This window comes from Petaurus breviceps, unplaced genomic scaffold (assembly GCF_028583685.1).
Source record: "Petaurus breviceps papuanus isolate PSGF00001 unplaced genomic scaffold, PetGlider_PUasm1.0 90763, whole genome shotgun sequence".
Classification (NCBI taxonomy): Eukaryota; Metazoa; Chordata; class Mammalia; order Diprotodontia; family Petauridae; genus Petaurus; species Petaurus breviceps.
The window spans coordinates 687,767-707,434 of record NW_027187340.1 but is presented as its reverse complement, the minus strand read 5'-3'; the positions used below and the strand labels follow the sequence as shown (position 1 = coordinate 707,434).

Sequence of the window (19,668 nt, the reverse complement as noted above, 5' to 3'; positions counted from 1 at the left end):
TTACCACATAGATTATCCTCCAAAGGATGTCATCAAATATATGTATGCTTGAAAAATAAGATGGATTGGTCATGTGTTGAGATCTGGGGAGTGGGGTGTGGGGAGTGGTCTATAGTGGGTAGGCCCCTTTCTGGTGAACTTTTGGGAAGAATAGGGAAAAGGACTATACAGTATGGATGGGCTGCAGTCTGTATCATTGAAGGAGCTGTCCACAGCAATGAGGTTATATATTTATTTAAGTTTTATATATTAGTTATATTTAAACACAACTTTAACATCTGACATTCTTAACACTTCTTTGCCATATACCTCCCATTTTCTTCACTGAATCAGTACCTTGTTGGTATACAGTTTTTATCATTTAATGGGGCTGGATGATCATTTGTAGCCAATATTCCTCAGCAAAGTAGCTTAATGATTACTCACACTACACATTGACCTTTGGGCCCTAAATTGCTATATGTTCTGCTGGAATGGGATTGTGATGGCAATGATAGGTTCTTGGTCAGAATCCTATGTTATGTATAGTATTATGTAAATTGTATTATGCTATATATTAAATTATGTATGTTGTTGTTGAATCGTGTCTGACTTTTTGTGACCCTGTTTGAGGTTTTCTTGGTAAAGATACTGGAGTGGTTTGCCATTTCCTTCTCCAGCTCATTTTACACATGAGGAAACTAAGACAAACAGGATTAAGTGACTTGCCCAGGGTCACACAGCTAGTTCACATTTGAACTCAGGTCTCCGTGACTCCAGGGCGAGCTCTTTATCCACTGTGTCACCTAGTGGCCGTGTATAAACTGCATTGTTCAGGTGCCTTAGGTAAGCTGTGACAAAATGAGAGATATTCTACCCAAACACTTGTAGGACTGAGTATAGGGAGGCCTGATTCATTAAAGATTTAACGAAGACTCCCATTCTTCCTCTTGTATATCTTTATTTCTGGCCTCCAAGGGAAGAGTGAAGAAAGATTACAGCAAGAACATGGCCTTTCTAAGGTTTTTGAAGTTTGAAATGACCCTAAGTTTGAGCTCGATGTTTTTATTGTTGGCATTTTCTTTTCCTTTAAATGTTGTAAATAACTGACTAAGGGTAAGGAAACCTGGAAGTCAGAAAAGAAAAATTTTAAATGATTTCTTTTCTGCCCTGCTTTATCGTTCATGCAGCATAAGTGGGATTTTTAACAAAAAAACTATTATGATCCCAATCTGCTAAATAAAATGTTCCTTTTAACAATCAGCTTGAGTCTGAGCTTATATGAGCGTCGACAGGCACAAAAGCGCACTGCTGGAGTATTTTAATGTCTTTGTTTGAGATCCATGAATTCATAAAAGCTTTTAAGCTGTAAATAGAACCCTACCTTTGTTATCTTTAAAGTCTCTACCTCAGGTAGGTTAGTGTTGAATGTCACATCCTTTATGTAGGTTATCGCAATTTCATCCCCATCCAACTCCATATACATTTTCCACTTGCAATCCTGAAATTAAAAACAGAATTAAAGAACTTGAGGAAATGAAACAGTCCCCCCCCCCCAAATCTCAATGTTTTAAAACCCATGAGTTATTCTGAATGCAGCATTATTGAAAGCATTTCTCTCCGCATGCCATCTCTCCACCACATCCCCAATGCCCTTTTCTCTAATGAAATGCCTTTGAATGAGTTTCTGGTGTGGTAGAAAGAACATAGGACTTAGAATTGGAAGTTTGGTTTGAATCTATGCTCTGCTATCTGCTACCAGTGTGACCTTAGGTAAGTTACCTTATTTCCACAGGTCTAAATCTTATCCTGACAGGGCAACTAGGTGGATAGAGCACTGGGCTTGGGGTGAGGAAGACTCATCTTCATGAGTTCAAATCTGGCTTCAGATACTTACTAGCTGTGTGACCCTGCGCAAGTCACTTAACCCTGTTTGCCTCAGTTTCCTCATCTGTCAAAAGTGCTAGAGAAGAAAATGGCAAACCACTCCAGTATTTTTGCTGAGAAAACCCCAAATGGAGTCACAAAGAGTTGGACATGAGTGAAGAACAAAATCTTTTCATATGTGAAATAAGATTAGACCATATGATAGCACAGATTTCTTTCATCTCTAAATCCAATGATCCTTGTAGCACTTCTGTTAGTGCAGACCCAAGACATATGTATTGGATTGGATGTTTCAGTATTTTAATTAAAATATTTAACTCCAAAGATTTTGAGTATTTCATGTTAGAACTGGAAAACTTATTTTCATAGAAGTCCACCTGGAATGTCTTTCCTTAGTGTATTAAGATAAGCTTTTATGAACATAATCAAGAATAGCACTGTTGAAAATTTATTGATTTCAAAAGAAAGTCAGGGGGCTTCTGGGTCTTCATTTAGATAACTTCCAGCTCAAAGTTGGACAAATTTCTGACCTGAGTAACTTCCTCTGCTTAGCACATTCATAAAAAAAGAGAGGTAATTAGTGAGGGAAAAGATCCATTCAATAAAATCGAAGCTCCAGCCTTATGCTCATTTGGACTCTTCACATGGCCACTGATGACAGAGTGCTTGTGTTTACTTGTGTTGGGTCCTCAGCTGCCACAGCAACATTGGCCTTGAGAAGATCAGGAGGGTTAGGAAATGTTCCGACTTGCAAACAGCAGGAACTTCCTTAGGGCAGCTGAGTAATAAATACTTAGAATTTTCCTTAGCTCTGTTTCCTCTGCCAGGCAAATAGGAAATGAGGCTAGGCAAAAGCACATTTAGAAGGAGATCTTGAAATGCGTTTGAGGATATGCATTTATCTGTCTTGTTTTTGCCTTGTTATTTCATCTTTTAATCTCCAGCAGGGTGGAGATGGGATTGGGCCCTATAATGACTCAGGATCTAAACCTGCCCTTAAACACACACACACACACACACACACACACACACACACACCTCTCTATACACACACACACACTCTCACCAATAAGATTTCCATGTTGTAGTGGAAGGGGCAGAACTATAAGAACAATGCATCTACAATCTGTTGTTACTAATTAAGATAATTTGTAAAGGTGAGAGGCAGTGTGCATGGTGGAGAGAAAACTGGTCTTAAAAATGGCAAAACCTGGGTTCAAGTCCCATGTCTCATTCAAAATTACTCCAGGATAAGGGCTCTAAGTCAGAGTCATCAGATGTGTTGCTGGCACCTGAGGCTCACAACACTCCCTAAAATGGCTCAACCCAAATTAAAATGTGATTGGGAAATGTTTTTTTTTGGATTGGGAAATATTTAAAAAAAATAAAAATACTATAAAATATAGACAATATTACATTTTAAGATGAAGTCAATATGTGGCCTGCAAAGATCCTTATGTATGATTTAATGGCCCCTGTTTGTATCTGAGTTTGAAGCCACTGCTTTATATAACTCTCTAGGATTATAAATTACAGAGATGGCACCAATTTGCATGCATAGAAGGTATTTCCTTACTTGGGGGTTCCCTATACCAAGAGGGTCATGAGTCCAGTTCCTCTCTGTATTAAGATAACCAGAAAGCCAAAAGGGAGAGAGGTTGATGAGAAGAGTGTGGAGACAGAAGTTAAGAAAAGTCACATGAGATCACAAGAGTTCAGTAAATGTTGTTGGCCACTCCTTTCCAGTAGGGAAGAGGGGAAAGGCAGGTTACCAAAAGGTTTCCATAATACTAACAACCAGGGTAATCACCAAAAAAAAAAAAAAAATCTATTAGCTAGTCCAGCTTCACTGATCTTTTACAACTGATGACTCTGTGACCCCCTTTCAACTTTCCTAAAGTCTTATTTTGAGAAATACTGAGCTAAATACAGACTTCCCCTGCCCCTTCTATTTTTCTGTTATTCTTTTCCTCTTATTTAAGAGACTTTTACACTAAGGATAAAAGATATTGAAAGAAGCAATAAAGCTACAATCAAGAAAGTTATAAGGAAAGGGAGAATTATCTATTTCATTAGCAAGTTAATAGTAATGATAGCTCATATCAATCTGAGCTTTAAGGTTTACACAAAGCTCTGCATACACCATATTAAAGGACCATAAGAATTCTGCTATGAAGTGGGTGCTACTATTATCCCCATTTTATAGATAAGGAAACTGAGGCTGAGACAGTGATTTGCCTAGGGTCATACAAATAGTAAGAGGTTAGAAAGGCACTATTATTATTCCAATTTTTCGGAAGAGGAAACTACAGCTGAAAAAGGTTAAGTGATTTGCATAGGGTCACATAAATTGTAAGTGTATGATTCAGGATTCAAACAGAGGTCTTCCTGACTCCTAGTCCAGAGCTTTGGGCCATGCTGTGTCTCAGGCAGATACTACCCTATGACATCACTGGATGAGAAAGGGAAAGAGCATACAATTTTCACTGCAATGTAATTCCTAATTGAATTTCCTATTTGCCTTGATATAGCTAGCTACAATGTGCTTTAGAGGCTACTACAACTTGTTCTGTATAGACTGGCTAATTTTAATGTTCAAAGCTTTCCACAAATATAGCAATTCAAGTGTTCTCTTAATTTCTTTCAATTCCAAATGACTGTAATGCCTGCGTTTGATTTTTTTTTTCCTTTTTACTAGCTAGTTAGCCTAGGCAATTTTAGAGTTGTCTTAGAATACTAGGATGTAAATAGCAGTTCTTGAAATACCGCAAGATAGAATTCTAGACATGCAAATATCATAGTCACCATTCCCCAAAGGCGTTCTAAGCCTTCTGACTTCACTTTCTTGTTCATATCATTCCCAGAACTCTTTCTCTACATCCTTGCCGGCTGAAATCCACGCATGAAGGCTCAGCTCAAACATCACATTTTTCTTGGTGCCTTCTTGATCATCCATAAGTTGTATTTATTCTGTATGTATTAATATGTATTCACACACTTATATATACACATACATACACACATTTACTCAGATACATGTATATATACATATACATACATTCCCCCCCACATATATGTATACACATATATAATTTTCTCAGTACATATATGTATATACAGATACACAATTTTCTCACTACATATGCACATAAAAATATATACACACACTTTCCTCATGTATATGTATGTATACATATAACACATTTTCTCCTCCAATAGAATAAAAGGTCCTTGATAATAGGAATTGTTTATTTTCCTTTGTATCCCTAGTGACTAGCATCGTACCTAGCACATAGTAGGCTCTTCATAAATGCTTTGTGATTAATTGATTCAGAAATGATTCCTCCTACCTTCGAACACTTAGCGCTTTATACCACTCAGACACTTTTATACTCTACTTTGTATATTTAATTTAGTGGGTTTTTTAAAAAAATCGTATTCCATCTGAAAGAAAGCACAGTGTAGGGTAGTGGTATCAAACTCGAGTAGAAATGCATCCCTGTTGACTGCATATTGATGTGGAAAACCACACACTGCTATCATCTATGTTGTATTGTATTTTTATATATTTTGTTAAGTATTTCCCAAACACATTTTTTGCTGGTGGCATGCTGGGGCCAGAGTTTAACACCTTAATTGTAAGGGATAAGAGATAGACTTGAGGTCAGGAACATTAAACATTAGCTGTGTGACTCTGAATGAATCACTTAGCCTCAGTTTCCTTATCCATATAAGGAGGGAGTTGGACCAGATAGTTACTAAGATTCATTCCAGCTCTAAATGTATTATTGTATGATCTCCTACTGGATGGATTGTTACTCTTTGAAAGAAAGGGACCTGGGGTGGCTAGGTGGCACAGTGAATAGAGCACCGGCCCTGGAGTCAGGAGGACCTGCTTTCAAATCCGGCCTCAGACACTTAACACAAAAACTAGCCATGTGACCTTGGGCAAGTCACTTAACCCCAATTGCCCTCCTCCCAATAAAAAGCAAAAAGAAAGAAAGGGACCTAGTATAGTGCTTTCAACATGGTAATACTTCATTAAGTGCTTTTTGAATTAAAAATTTTAATTGAATTTAAATTAAATTAAATTTCTTAAGTCCTTGAGCTACCCATCTGTTGATGCATTTAATTATATTTCAGTATTTCAAGGTTCTCTGATTTTTATCTATGTGTATAATCTCTTCACATATGCAGATCTCAACCCTTTCCCTGCTTCAGTTGACAATTTTCATACCTTGTTTTAGGTAAAACTTCATCATTATCATCATCATCACTTAGTAGCTAACCCCATGGCGATGAGTGTCTCTAAATTTAGCTAGGGTTGATCTTGAATGTCAGACATATGATATATCACCAGCTCTGAATCTGAAGCTTTTCTGGTTTGGTAGGACCTACTAGATCTTATGCTCTCCTAGTACAGCACTTGAGAAGCCAGGGTCATATCTATTTCACAATGAGGAGTGGGTCTTTCTTGCAGGGGAGGAAAGGGATCAAATAAATGGAATCAAATAACATTCACAGTTACAAAAGCAAAATAAAAAACCCTATTGCTCTTAATTAGTAGATTTAGAAATATTTAACTTTTATATTTTCATTATCCATGGAAATACCTGGACTGATTACAAAGCAACAATTTCATAGCCTTTTACAGGAATTTGAAATAAGCAATAAAGCTACAATCAAGGAAGTTATAAGGGGTGCATTCTCTGTCTCATTAACAAGTAATAATAATGCTAATTCACGTCTATCTAGGTTTTATGGTTTACCATAAAGTGTTTTCTATACCACTATTTCACAGATTCTCATAATAACCTTTGACTTGGGAGGCTGATTCTGGACACAAAATATCCAAAGTCAATGTTCAGATTGAATGGAATGTCTATGGGTGAACTTTATTTAGAGCCTGTCTGATAATAAGTGCAATAGTTACCTACATTGTGAGATTTGAAGAGCCTCCTGCACCAAAGACCCTCTGCCCCAAATTCCTTCTCCCTAGGGCTCTGTCACAAATGTCTGAAAAGGCCAGTTATTCAGTCCTTTGGATTAAGGCATTGAAGTTTAGAACAGAAGTGTTAACTGAAAGGGATAATACATTCGGACACGATTGGCCATTAAGAAATGTGTGAGTGCAGATTAGTTTATCAGATGAGCCACCAAGCAGTGATCTGAGGGAATGGCACACAGGGCAGGCTGGATTCATTGGCTGCAAGGAGAGAGTGAAATTCTGCAGTAGGGGGAGTTGCCATCAAGGAGGGGAGGCTACACTGGGGAGGGTATCCTTGGGGAAAGTTAGTTTGGACATCCATAGAGCATCATTGAGTTCCTGAAGGTGAATGAAGGGGAGGGTGCAGAAAGGGGGAAGCAAGAGTATTTTTAGAAAAGCCTCACAATTTTTCTAGGGGAAGCTCTGATTTTAGGTACTCTCCTTTTCTGCATGATTTATGCTTTTCAAGGAATATGGTGCTTTCTTTGGGGAAATGATGTAAGAATCAATGCTTGGTGTTACCTCTTGAAAGAAATGATAGGCTCAAGATGCAGACTGAGACATATTTTTTGGATGTGGACAATGGGGGAATTTATTTTGGTTATTTATGCATATTTGTTATGAGGGTTTTTTTTCTCCCCCCTCATTGGGGAAAATTAATAACAACAACAACAACAACTATTTTCTCTACTTCTCACCTCCCTAGATGAGACATAAAGTGGTTTTTTTTTTTTGGTCAACTGAAAAAAAAATCCCACTTTATAAAAACCAAACTGCTTGGAGGTGATCACTACATGATATCTTTTCTTTTGGGCACAGTTTTGTCTTCTTTCTGTGCTCATGTAATGGATGGGAGAAATGGATATAGGGAGAATAGGGAATAGATACTGGATAAGCAATTTCAATGGTTCAGGGAGCTCCTGAGTGGGGAAACTCCCTCTACCAAATGCAGGTTGGCACCTTCTTCAGAGACAGCTTAGTCTCAGAGCTTTGCCTTGAGTGCTGACAGATTAAGTGACTTGTCTAGGGTCATACTGTCAGAATGTTATCAGACTTGTTCTTGCTCACTAGAGATGTGCCTAAAAATTACACGAAGAAGGAGCCACTCTCTGAAGATAAATAAGGAGGTGGAAATGCAATACAACTTCCCATCATCCCCTGGCAAAAGTGGGAACTTATGAAATAAAGGAATATCTGAACAAATGGAGGTACATATATGCCATGTAATGGGCTGGCAAGAGTGAACATAATGCAGATCAGCATTTCCCAAATGAATATATCAATTCATTGAAATATCCCTCTCCCTGCCCCCCTCCCCCTCCATTAAACTGTAAGCTTCTTGAGAGCAGGGATTGTTTTATTTTTTCCTCTGCCTAGCACCTAATAGGAACTTTTTAAGTGATTTCTGAACAGAATTGAACTGAATGGGAAAACTGGCCTGTTGGATCATCTAAAGAGGTACATGAAGAGTCTACTTTTTGCTAGTTTTGTATCACTGAAAGCAAAAGTGGCAGTCTTCAACCTTATATATAAAACTTGGCATCTAAAAGATTTGCCTTTCAAAAAGAAAAAGAAAAGAGATTGGTTTCTGGTCATTTTTAAAGCTCCTAGTAACAAGATAGGGCAATATCATGTAAACAACCTTGGGCTTGGGGAACAGGGAGGACAGGTTCATGTGATCACAGAATCTCGGAGTTCAGAATTTCAGGGGCCATCCAGTCCAGCCCATACTTGACCAAGAATCCATTCTACCACATACCCAACAAATAAGTGGTCATTCAACATCTGCTAGAAGGAGGGGGATCCAAGCCTAAACCTGCCTCTCTGCACCTTCCATGCATTGCTCCTAGGTCAGTCTTTTGGAGTCTGAGTTCTGGTTCTACCACTGAATATTTACGTAGTCTTGGGTAAGTCACTTAACCTGTGTGGGCCTCAGTTTCTTCATCTGCAAAATGGCTCTAATTGGTCTCTAAGGTACTGTCAAAAATAATAATCTATAGTTCTCTAATTCTAGGCACCAGCTACTTCATTACCTACCAAAACAGTACATGGGAAAATATTTTAGATGCAAACTCATTAGATAAGTCTTCTCCCTACTACTAAGACTTTTGATTATATTTTTAAAAGATTTGCAACGAATTAATGATCCTATTTGTATCTGGATGCAAATTTACTGGACAAAATGATTTCTATATGAGAATAAATTCCTGGGGGAAAGAGATTACCGATAAGAGTTGCTAATCAAGAGGAAAAGATTTGGGATTACAGTGAGTGGAGTGGCTGGACTCAGGTAAGTAGCAGCTATTCATCTGATTGACTTGCCTTTTGTCAGTCTTTTCTGGACCTAGATAATTTGCATCTGTATGAAAATCCATTGGAAACATCTTAATTTTTTTTCACTTGATACAGCTAAAATTTATCTTTAAATTAAATTTCTAGTGAGTGCCAAGGATGAGAATGATTTACTTAGGGTAGTTATTGAAATACTTGAAAAATTTTAGGAGTGTGAGCATGGTGAATATGTAACTCAGAAAGGATCTAAACTAAGGCAGTTTGAACTGTTAGAACCCTTCCTGGTGATGTGAATATTTTCCTAGCGTTACATTTTTGGACAAATGAAACATAAACTCATATATTGTGATCAGACAGAATCTCAAACAACACTCGGTTAATACTAAAGTAAATATTGTTTTGTGAGGAAACCACTGCTACACCCTTCACAAAATGTTAGAGAACTCTTGGCATTCTGTGCTAGCTCCAAGTGGTGCCAGATACTTTTCTAAGCCCTGATTCCTTTCTTTCCCACTTTCCTCTCCCTGTCAAATCAAGACAGTCAAACTTTCTGAATAAAAAAGAATAGAGGAGGGATAACTACTAACCTGCAAGCTTTAAATGTCTTTGAATTACCAAGGATTCAGACAAAACTAACTGATGGTTTCCAACCTTAATTTCAAGGGAGAAGAGTTTTGGGGTTTGTGGACTTGTTTTTTTGCTTTCTTTTGTTTATTTTTGCAATGCAGAAAAGTGAAAAAAATATCAAGGAAACACAGTGATCTAGGATATTCCAGAAGGGAACATTCTAATAATTAAACTCAGCTTTCGGGTTAGTATAGCAATTATCATTTACCTGAATGAAAAGAATAAGAACATCATTAATAGTGTTTTAAGTCGACCTTCCCCCATCCCCCCCCCACAAAAAAAAATAAAACCCAAACCAAATCAAACTTAGAGGTGGGGAAATGATGAGATAATTATATACCTTTCAGGATCCTAGCAGATCAAACTTATTTCTTAAAAGGTCCCTGAGTCTTGAAGGAAGCATACATTTAGGGCCCATTTTAGAACACAGAGGTTGCCATAAACTTTTTAAGATTCACGAGGGGGAAAAAACTGGAAATGGCATCTTAGCAGGAAATTGAATATTTCAAGATGTTCAAATGTAATGCAAGATGAAACAAAAATATGATACAAATGTTGGTCCTGCTGGTATTAAAAGTAGTAAGATGTTGTAGATTCCAGCCTCCAAAGGCTCCCTTCCCATTCTTAGCTATTATCTAGCTCAGCTGCTAAAACCTGCTGTTTTAAAGGCATCAGAGTTGAATCTCCAGCGACAGCACCTGGGTTATTTATCATTATGGATAACCCCGCTTACACTATATTTTATTATGCTGCCTTTAAAAGGAAGATAACACAAGTATGGTTAATTTGCTTCTCTTCTTTAGATATACAGTGTCATGACCCACGATGGCTTTGTCCCATGAGGTTTTTTTTTTTTAAACCAAAAAAGAAATCCACAAGAAACTCTCCCTAAAAATTCCATTAATAACCTCTTTTCGCGTGTATAGGTTGCAGGGTCTGGAACTAAGAATGTTTTAATCTCTTCAGCAAAACAATGTCTCATAATGATGTACAGGACTATTGCTGCACTGATGAAGAATCATACATAATTCAGCACCTTTCACTTGGCACCACTGCGATATCCTCATTAACAGTGGCTCACAGTGTCTGTCAGATGGTGTCCATGCGAATGCAGGCATTATATTGTCTCTGAGATGTGCAGCTGCTTCTATGACACTGCCAGTATATAAAAACATGACGCCAGTTTGTTTTATTTAGTGCTAAACCTTCCAGTTTGTAAAAACAAGGCTGACACAGAGCCTGACATGAGGCAGTGAAAATAATTAGCTCTCATTTTCTCAGCCTCCTATTTCCTTCTCCCTGCTGTGTTCTCTTTCCACTAAACCACCACATGTCAGTCGAAATGGGAGGCAATTAGTGGGCTCATTTCAGTCCCCACAACTGTGCTGAAAAGAAAGTATTTATGATGGCACAATGAACAGCTGAAAGATTAAATAACATTTGCCTTTTGAAAAGAAAATGACTTCTAGCTAAATGGGCAATTTTTGATTATTCTCAAACAAGCTTAGAGTAGTTGGTTTTTAAAATACAAGAAAGGAAAATGAGTCATTTTTAGGTGAAAGAATCAAATAAAACTTGACACAGTAATGCAAATAACTGATGTTTTATTGCAAAATATGTAAATGCGTTATACCCTTAACAATAGCCTGTGTCTAAGGTCAGGGCAGATTGGTGCCAATGAGACACCAGTACAGATAAGGTTGCTATATTGCATTTTTTTTTTTGTTTGAGTTGTGTATGAAAGGGGGACTTTATAAATACTGTTAAAAAAGAGTGAAACCAATCAAGTGAAATATACTTTCCTGGGATGCATTGCACACTTGACTACATTAAATAGTTCTGGATGTGGGCTGCCATGTTTGCTAAAGGGCCTTTGATTGTATTTGAAATCGGAAGGCACCACGCATTTATCTTGCAAAGATTGAGCACTTTTTTTTTAATCTAAATTTCTGAGCTACTCAAAACTCTAATAGTCCCCCTTTACGCTGAAGTCTATATAGAAAGCATCCCTACTATAGGCGTTTGCTAATTCATGGTGAGTTATCGTTAAAAGGTTGGTTTCAACCATACTTGGATCCCACTCTCCATTGGGAAATCCTACTGGAGCAACATACTAGGAGTACCTTGACATCACATACAATGCAGAGGTTCACAGAATCCAACTGACTCAGTGTCATATGTTAACTTTCTTATGAAGGAACAGTGGTTCACTGTGTCACCAGTAAGGTCTCCTCTTGCTCTAACTTTGTTATGACAGTCAGACTGTGTTCATCCTAATATTGCAACTAAAAAGTACTTGTTTTATAAGAGCTCAGAAGCCTAATAAGCTCTGGATCCATATGCTCCAGTATGGATATCTATTAGAATTCTTTACTTTGGGGATATGCAGTATATGCTAGGATATTGGCCCGAGGTTTAGGAAGTCTGAGTCTTGACAACACAGAATGCTGGGATAAATGTGATGGGGGAAAATTTAATAGAGATATAAGGCTAGTTTAGGAGTTAAAAAATCTAATGTGACTTTAGACTACATTAAGACAGACATAGTATCTAAAGTGATAATCTTGCTGTTTTCTGTTCTAGTCAGACCACAGCTGGGCTACTGTTATAGTTTTAGGCTTCAGACTTTAGGAAAGACATTGACACACTGGATGGTATACAAAGAAGAATGACGAAGATGGTGAAAGCCTTAAGATTTGGAAGGAAATGAATTTGTTTAGCCAGCTACCTCACAGGGTTGTCGAAGATCTTATAAGACTATACTACATATATATACACAGCTCTGCAGAACTTAAGAAATGCTACATAAATGTTGGTTACTATTATTATAATTATTAAAGAGAACTAAAGACTTAGGACATGATAGTTGTTTTTAAATATATGAAAGAAATGGGATTAGATTTATTCTTCTTGGTACCATAGGGAAGAGTTAGGCCCTAAGAAAGGTGGGAATAGTAATGAGGCAGATTTAAGTTTTATGTCAGAAAAAAAAAAACAAAATAGAAAGGGCTACCTTGGAACAGAGTGAGTTCCTTTTTATGTGAGGTCTTCAGCCAAATGCAAGATGATCACTTAGAATTGTTGTAGAAAGAATTTTCTTTTTTTCTCTCAAGTAAGAGTTGGACTTGGCAGCCTCTGAGATAGTTTTCCCTACCTCTGAGCTCTCTCAATTCTCTTGGGGATAAATATAATCTAAATATTATTTATATTTAAATATTTCAAAAGATTTGCAATTTCAGCCATGTGGGGACTCTTCTTCTTTTGATGCAGGTGGCCATCCATTTTTCAGTAGGTTTCATGAGTTGCTGTTGACAACCTTCTGATGTTCTAACATAGGTACTTGGATGATCAGGGAGCCTGGTCTCAAATCTTTCCAGTTTGGTGGGATTTGATGGTTACATGTAATTCCCTGGAATGGACTTCAAGAATCTAGGGTTACTTCCAAACCACAGCAAAGCATGACTAGGAATTTGGTGGAAGTCAAACTAGGATGTAAATATTATAGCTAATGATGAGTAGACATGCCTTGTAATTTAATTAAATCTTTTTTTGCCCTACATTTCTCAGTTATCTCAGACAGAATTAAAAAAATTTTTTTGGTCTTTTTGGAGAGAGGAAGGCAGGGCAATTGGGGTTAAGTGACTTGCCCAAGGTCACATAGTAAGTGTTAAGTGTCTGAGGCCAGGTTTGAACTTAGGTCCTCCTGACTCCAGGACCAGTATTCTATTCACTGTGCCACTTAGGTGCCCCTAGAATTAAAATTTTTGATAGAATTCAGTGTTCAAAGCAGGCTGTTTTGGGGTCCAGTACTGTGTACACAAGCCACAACAAAAAAACAGGCATGACATCACATTGGTATACTTCCAAAAAAAAATTCTTTTTAAGTAAAGAGAACAAACTCTATAGGATAAAAAAATCCTCTAAATCATGTTGTTTTTCTTTGTTGATCAATTAAAACATGTTATTGTCATAGGAGTCCCATCCTTGAGCTGATATTTCCAAAATAGTTTTAATGGCAAACAAGGGAAGCTAGGTGGTTGTGTGAATAGAGTGCTGGTCCTGAAGTCAGGTGGACCTGAGTTCAAATTCAATTTCAGACACTTAAAGATGTGTGACCTGGGGCAAGTCCCTTAATCCTGTTTGCCTCATTTCCTCATCTGTAAAATGAACTGGAGAAGGAAATGGCAAACCCACTCCAATATCTTTGCCAAGAAAACCCCAAATGGGGTCACAAAGAGTTGGACACGACTGAACAATAATATAAAAAAAGATAAACAAACTCCATTATGCAAAATTTTCAATGTGAAGGAGATACTTCATAAACAAAATGAGTAGTTGCAAAATTTACAAATAGTGTCCAGTGGTTTTCTTTCCTTTTAAAAAAATTCTATACAAAATTCTTTTCTTTTCTTCTGGTATTTTATTCTGTGAACACTTATTCTGTGAATTATTTTATTCATGTGAATCTACCCTTTTATAAAAATTATACTACAGAAAAAAAGACCTACTTGAGATTCTGGAAAATTTATAGGTATTTTAATATTTTGAGAAAAGGGTAAATCTTCAATTAAATTGATTAAGCTCAACATTTTGTAAGCAACATAATAGAGGGCCTAAAGAAATACTGTGTGAATAAGTAATACTGGAAAAAAAAGCAGTATTTTTAACTCAGAGGTTGAAAACATGGTGAATAGGACTACTCAGGTACTTAGAATGCCCATTCAAGCCATTGTGCTTGAAGTATGTAGACAGTAGGTGAGGGAAGGAAAAAGAGGTACAGGGAGAAAGTTAATGGGGCATTGACATTAATCACTTCTTTGAGTTTTAATTCTTCTTGCTCCTAACTGGGTGGGAGCAGAAACCTTTCAGGCCTAAATCTATGATCCTATGATCTTTCTAAGTACCTTCTCCCCTAAAGACCTGAAGTGTTGGTTGGTTTGTGTGGAGGTGGACCAGACCTGGGGATCATTATTGCCCATGGGCATGTAGATGTTGGAAAAATGGGGTGGTAATTTATTTTTCCTCCATTTCAATCTATAGTCTAACTAGTTAGAACACTAGAATAAATTTAATTTTAAGTGCGTAAAGTAGTTGCTATCAACTTTCCTTTACTCTGAATAACTGCCAGGAACATGGGGTGGGGGAGGAAATGTGGGAGAAAATATCTAACAATTCAACACTGTCTTAAAGAGAATGAATAACTTAAACATGGCTCCTTCAAAAATTTCTTCTTGAATCTTTATGAAAGAAATGTATTGGAAAGGTCTTGGTGAGAAATGGCTAGGTGATTTGACAGTTTATTCTTTGGCAATTTGAAGATGCATATTTCTTACTGGTGAGATTTCAAGAGTGATAATAAACTCCATTCAGCTTAATATTTCAATAACCACAGAGTGCCAAAGATGTAATCTCTTATTCTGAATGGAAAAATCTCTTGCCTGTGGCACCAAAGCAAAAGTCCCAGATTACTGAATGTAGAGTATTTTTTATGTGAAATCAGGATGAAGGATTTAGAGTGTTTGGACCAACGAAATGCATTTTATGCAAAGGATGAGAAGAAGATGAACTTAATTTTCTCTTTTAAACCAAACCAAAAAAAAAATGTGCTTGTTATCCCAAGGTAGATAGAATAAAAAAGAGCATGTCAAGGAGCTTCAAGAAATACTCCAATTATCACCCTACTTTTAGACGAGGAGGATGCTTTGGCAAAAAAATACATCAAGGGAACTGGCAAATGAAAATTCTGGTTGAGAAAGAAACAAGGTATTTTCATGCCGTTAAAACTGTCATCACACAGCATGGTGTGTAAGATAGTAAATGCCCAATTTTAATGACATTATAGTTTAACTGAATAGGAAAAACTCATTCTTATTGATTTTCTATTTACTTCTCATCAGTAAGAATTTTTCCTCTAGATGTATTCGCCCATGAAGCTGAAGTAGGACTAGAAACTGAGCAGCTCTTGGTAGCATACTGGGGTACAAAAGTCCAGGGCTCTAGTATTTTTTCCTCCTCATGTGCAAGCTGTTATAGTAACACTTCTATACTCCTATACTGAGCAAAAACTTGGGAACACTGGGGGTTTTAAAAGTTCTGTCAGGATACCTTGCCAAAGTTTTCTTGCTTCTCTGTGTTTCCATTCATTCATTTCTAAAATGGAGCTAATAAGAAGAGAGTTGAACATCTTTGAGGGAAAGTCTCATTTCCTCACATTTTTCTTCTCTCTCGTCTCCCCTTCACCTCAATTCATGCATTTTTAATCTCTTTCTAAATTGTTTTTTTCCTTTTTTTTTTTTTAAAAAAAGAAGACTTTTATTAGTAACTCTCAGAGGTACTTAACATGTTCTATTTTCTATTATACTTACTTGTGTACCCTACTAGATTGTAAACTCCATGAGGACAGGTATTATATTTTTCATACTTTGGGATTCAATTTTTGTTGTTGTTGCTTAGTGGTGTCAGACTCTTTGTGACCTCATCTGGGGTTTTCTTGGCAAAGATACTGTAATGATTTACCTTTCCATCTCATTTTACAGATGAGGAAACTGAGGCAAACAGGGTTGTGACTTGCCCCAGGTCACACAGTTAGTAGGTGTCTGTGGCTACATCTGAATTCAGGTCTTCTAGATTCCAGCCTTGATCTTGAGTTCTATTTCCAGATGTTTACAGGTAGAGGTAAATGTTTAACAACCATCTCTCCTTCAGAAAGTATTAATATACTTTCCTTCACTTTCCTTAGTCTAGTCAATCAACAAAACAATATATCAGGTTTCGATTTACAACATTTGCTGATTTTTTAGGTGTAGAAGCTTAAACTGAAAATTCGACAACTGGCTCTCCTGACTTGGTAAGAGCTGGCCCCAGCACACCCTTATGAACATCTCTACCTGAATCAGAATCTCAGTCAGAACAAATCTTAGAAACTGCCAAGTTGATTCTGTATCTACCTAAGAATGTCTGCTCTTTTACCCTGGTGTAGTGGCAACCACACTGGCACCCAGGATGGCTGCTAGTGCAGGTTCTTAGATCTGCTTTACTAGGAAAAATAGCTGTTTAAGGGGTCAACAATCTTTTTTAATTGCATTGACTAGTTCAGGGGAAAATTCAGCATCCTGAACTTCAGAGGAAATACGAACAGAGAAAACACAAGCAGAGAAATAAAGACCAACAGACAGGACTCTGACTGCCTGAATCAAAACAATATTGCTATACAGTTTACATACATCCCTGGATCATGAAATTTTTACATCCGAGCAGTCAGGGAGCTCTGAACATACAGCCACTCAGAATCTCAACCAGGGAATCACAAGATCCTTCTCATAAGGGAGCTTCTAAAGCAAAATACCAACTCAGATTATATATACACTTCTCAGAGCCAGAAGGCTTCACAAACCCTTGTGACTCAGTACCTAATTAGAAATTAGCAAAAGGTGTGAAAGTCTTCCTACAAGCAAGCTTCCCCTAAGCAAGCTTTCCTTAATGGGCTCCATGTGAGGTGGGGAAGATCTTATATCCCATTAATATTATCCTAGGTGGCTCAGTGGATAGACCACCAGGCCTGGAGTCAGGAAAACTCATCTTTCTGGGTTCAAATATGGCCTCAGACACTTACTAGGTGTATGACTCTGGGCAAGTCACTTAGCCCTTTTTCTGCCTCAGTTTCCTCATCTGTAAAAATGAACTGGAGAAGGAAATGGCAAACCACTCTAGTGTCTCTGTCAAGAAAATCCCAAATGGGGTCATGAAGAGTAACTAGAAATGATTGAAAGCAGAAAGCAAGCATGTGGAGAACCAGGGTTTTAATTTTTTTCTGTTTCCTTGGCAACAAGTATAACGCTTTCAAGTATTAGATCTTTAATAAATGTTTTTTGGATTTTTTGAATATCAGTTTATGAGGATTCAGGTTAGTGGTCGCCCATTGGTTGGGAGATGACTGAACATGATTATCTCTGAGCCTTTGAGAATGATGAATATAAAATGTTCAGAAAAAATCTGGCAAGAATTGTACTAATTGAAGCAGTGTGAGATAAGAAGGACCAGGAGAACAATTTATTTGATAACCACGATAATGTAAAGGAAAATAATACTAGAAGACTTCACAATTCTGAGGAATACAGAGATCTTTAGAGGACAGACAGTGAAGCATGCTTTCTGTTATTTGGTAGAAAACAACAGGTATGTAATGGGGTAAACACTGGCAGACAAGGCCAATGTATTGATTCGTTTTACTTAAGTATTTCTTTCGTTGCAAAGGAAAGTGCTTTTAGGAACCAGGAAATAATTAGGAAGTGACAGCAGAGCAGAAACAATAATAATTTGAAAAAATATTTCATTCCACATACTGTTTAAGGGTTGTGTCTTTTGAATTTCAGAGCTTTCTTCCCAAAATTTGAGGGCCAAGATAAATGGGATTTCATAGCAAAAAATAAGCCAGATCAAAGCACATTTCCAAGATAACTATTTCATGCATCAAACCTTAGACTAAGTCATTTGTTTAGACAGAGATTTACATGGTAGTTATCTTATGCACAACAATGAATAAGCTAACCCAGAAGCTCTAAAAGTTTTTGGTCTCAGGATCCCTTTACACTCTTAAATATTACTGAAGACCCCAAAGAGATAGCTAAGTGCTATAGTGGATAGCATGCTGAGCCTGGACTAAGGAAGACCTAAGTTCAAATCTGGCCTTAGACATTTAGTAGTTGTGGACCTTGGGCATGTCACTTGGGGATAATAATAGCATCTATCTCACAGGGTTGTTGTGAGTATCAAGTGAAATAATATTTGTAAAGCACTTAGCACAGTGCTTAGAACAAAGTAGTCAATAAATGCTTGTTCCCTTTTCCCAAAGAACTTTTATTTATATATTGATATTTACCATATTAAAAATGAAAATATCTTGGTATTCTTATGAAATAATTAGGCCTTACAAACACCCTGAAAGGGTCTTGGGGAGCCGGTCTGAGGAGGGACTGAACTACACTTTGAGAACTGCTGATCTAATCCTATCTTCTGTTTAAGCATCCATTGAAAATATTCACTGAAATGAGAGTAAGCAAAAAGTCTGGTGGAAAATACACTTCATTAAGAATCAGTAGACAAAAAACATGTTATCATCTCAATAGAGTAAGAAAAAGTCTTTGATAAAATATAATAGTCATTTGTGCTAAAAATGGCAAAGGGAAGGCATATAGGGAACTTGTAAAAAATCATAAAAAATATATATCTAAGACCAAAAGCAAGCTTCACATGCAATGGGATACACTAGAGTCCCTTCCAATAAATAGGAGAGTAAAGCAAGGATGCTTATGCTCTCCACTATTATTTGATGAAATTATAGAAATTCCAACCATAGTAATAAAAAAAGAGAAAGAAATTAAAGGTATGAGGATAGATCTCTAGGAGATAAGACTATCTTTACTGATGGCATGAAAATTACTAATGGAAATTCTGGGAATAAGCAAGGATGCTAATCAAAATAGTTAAAAGTTTCATTAAAGTTTCAGGCTACAAAAGAAACCCTCAAAAGTCAACTGCATTTTGACATAATGATTACAAAATCCAAGATGTAACAATAGAGAGGGAAATCTTATTCCAAATTAAAAAAAAATTCATAAAGTGTCTGAGAAATTGACCTACCAAAGCATACAAAAGGTTTTTATGTATTTTATGTATTCAATTAATAAAGAAATAAAGGATATTTTAAATGGCTGGAGGAATAGTCAGAGTTCATGGCTGGGCTGTTTTAATATAATAAGAATAACAATACCACCAGATTTAATTTATACTTTTAATACTATGCCAATTAAATTATTAAAGGAATATTTTGTAGAATTTGATAAAATAATAACAAATTTCATTTGGAAAAACAAAAAATCTAGAATGTCAAGGGAAAT

The 19,668-nt window shown here is 36.8% G+C and overlaps 1 protein-coding gene across 2 annotated transcripts in view; it reads right to left on the bottom strand.

The window, feature by feature from the left end:
* Positions 1-19,668, bottom strand: part of MAP3K20 (mitogen-activated protein kinase kinase kinase 20) — a 218,622-nt gene that overhangs the window by 12,347 nt on the left and 186,607 nt on the right. For both annotated transcript variants that reach the window (XM_069068421.1, XM_069068423.1), the window contains exon 17: positions 1,364-1,480. In XM_069068421.1, the coding sequence (XP_068924522.1) occupies positions 1,364-1,480 (117 nt within the window). The remainder of the gene's footprint in view (positions 1-1,363; positions 1,481-19,668) is intronic.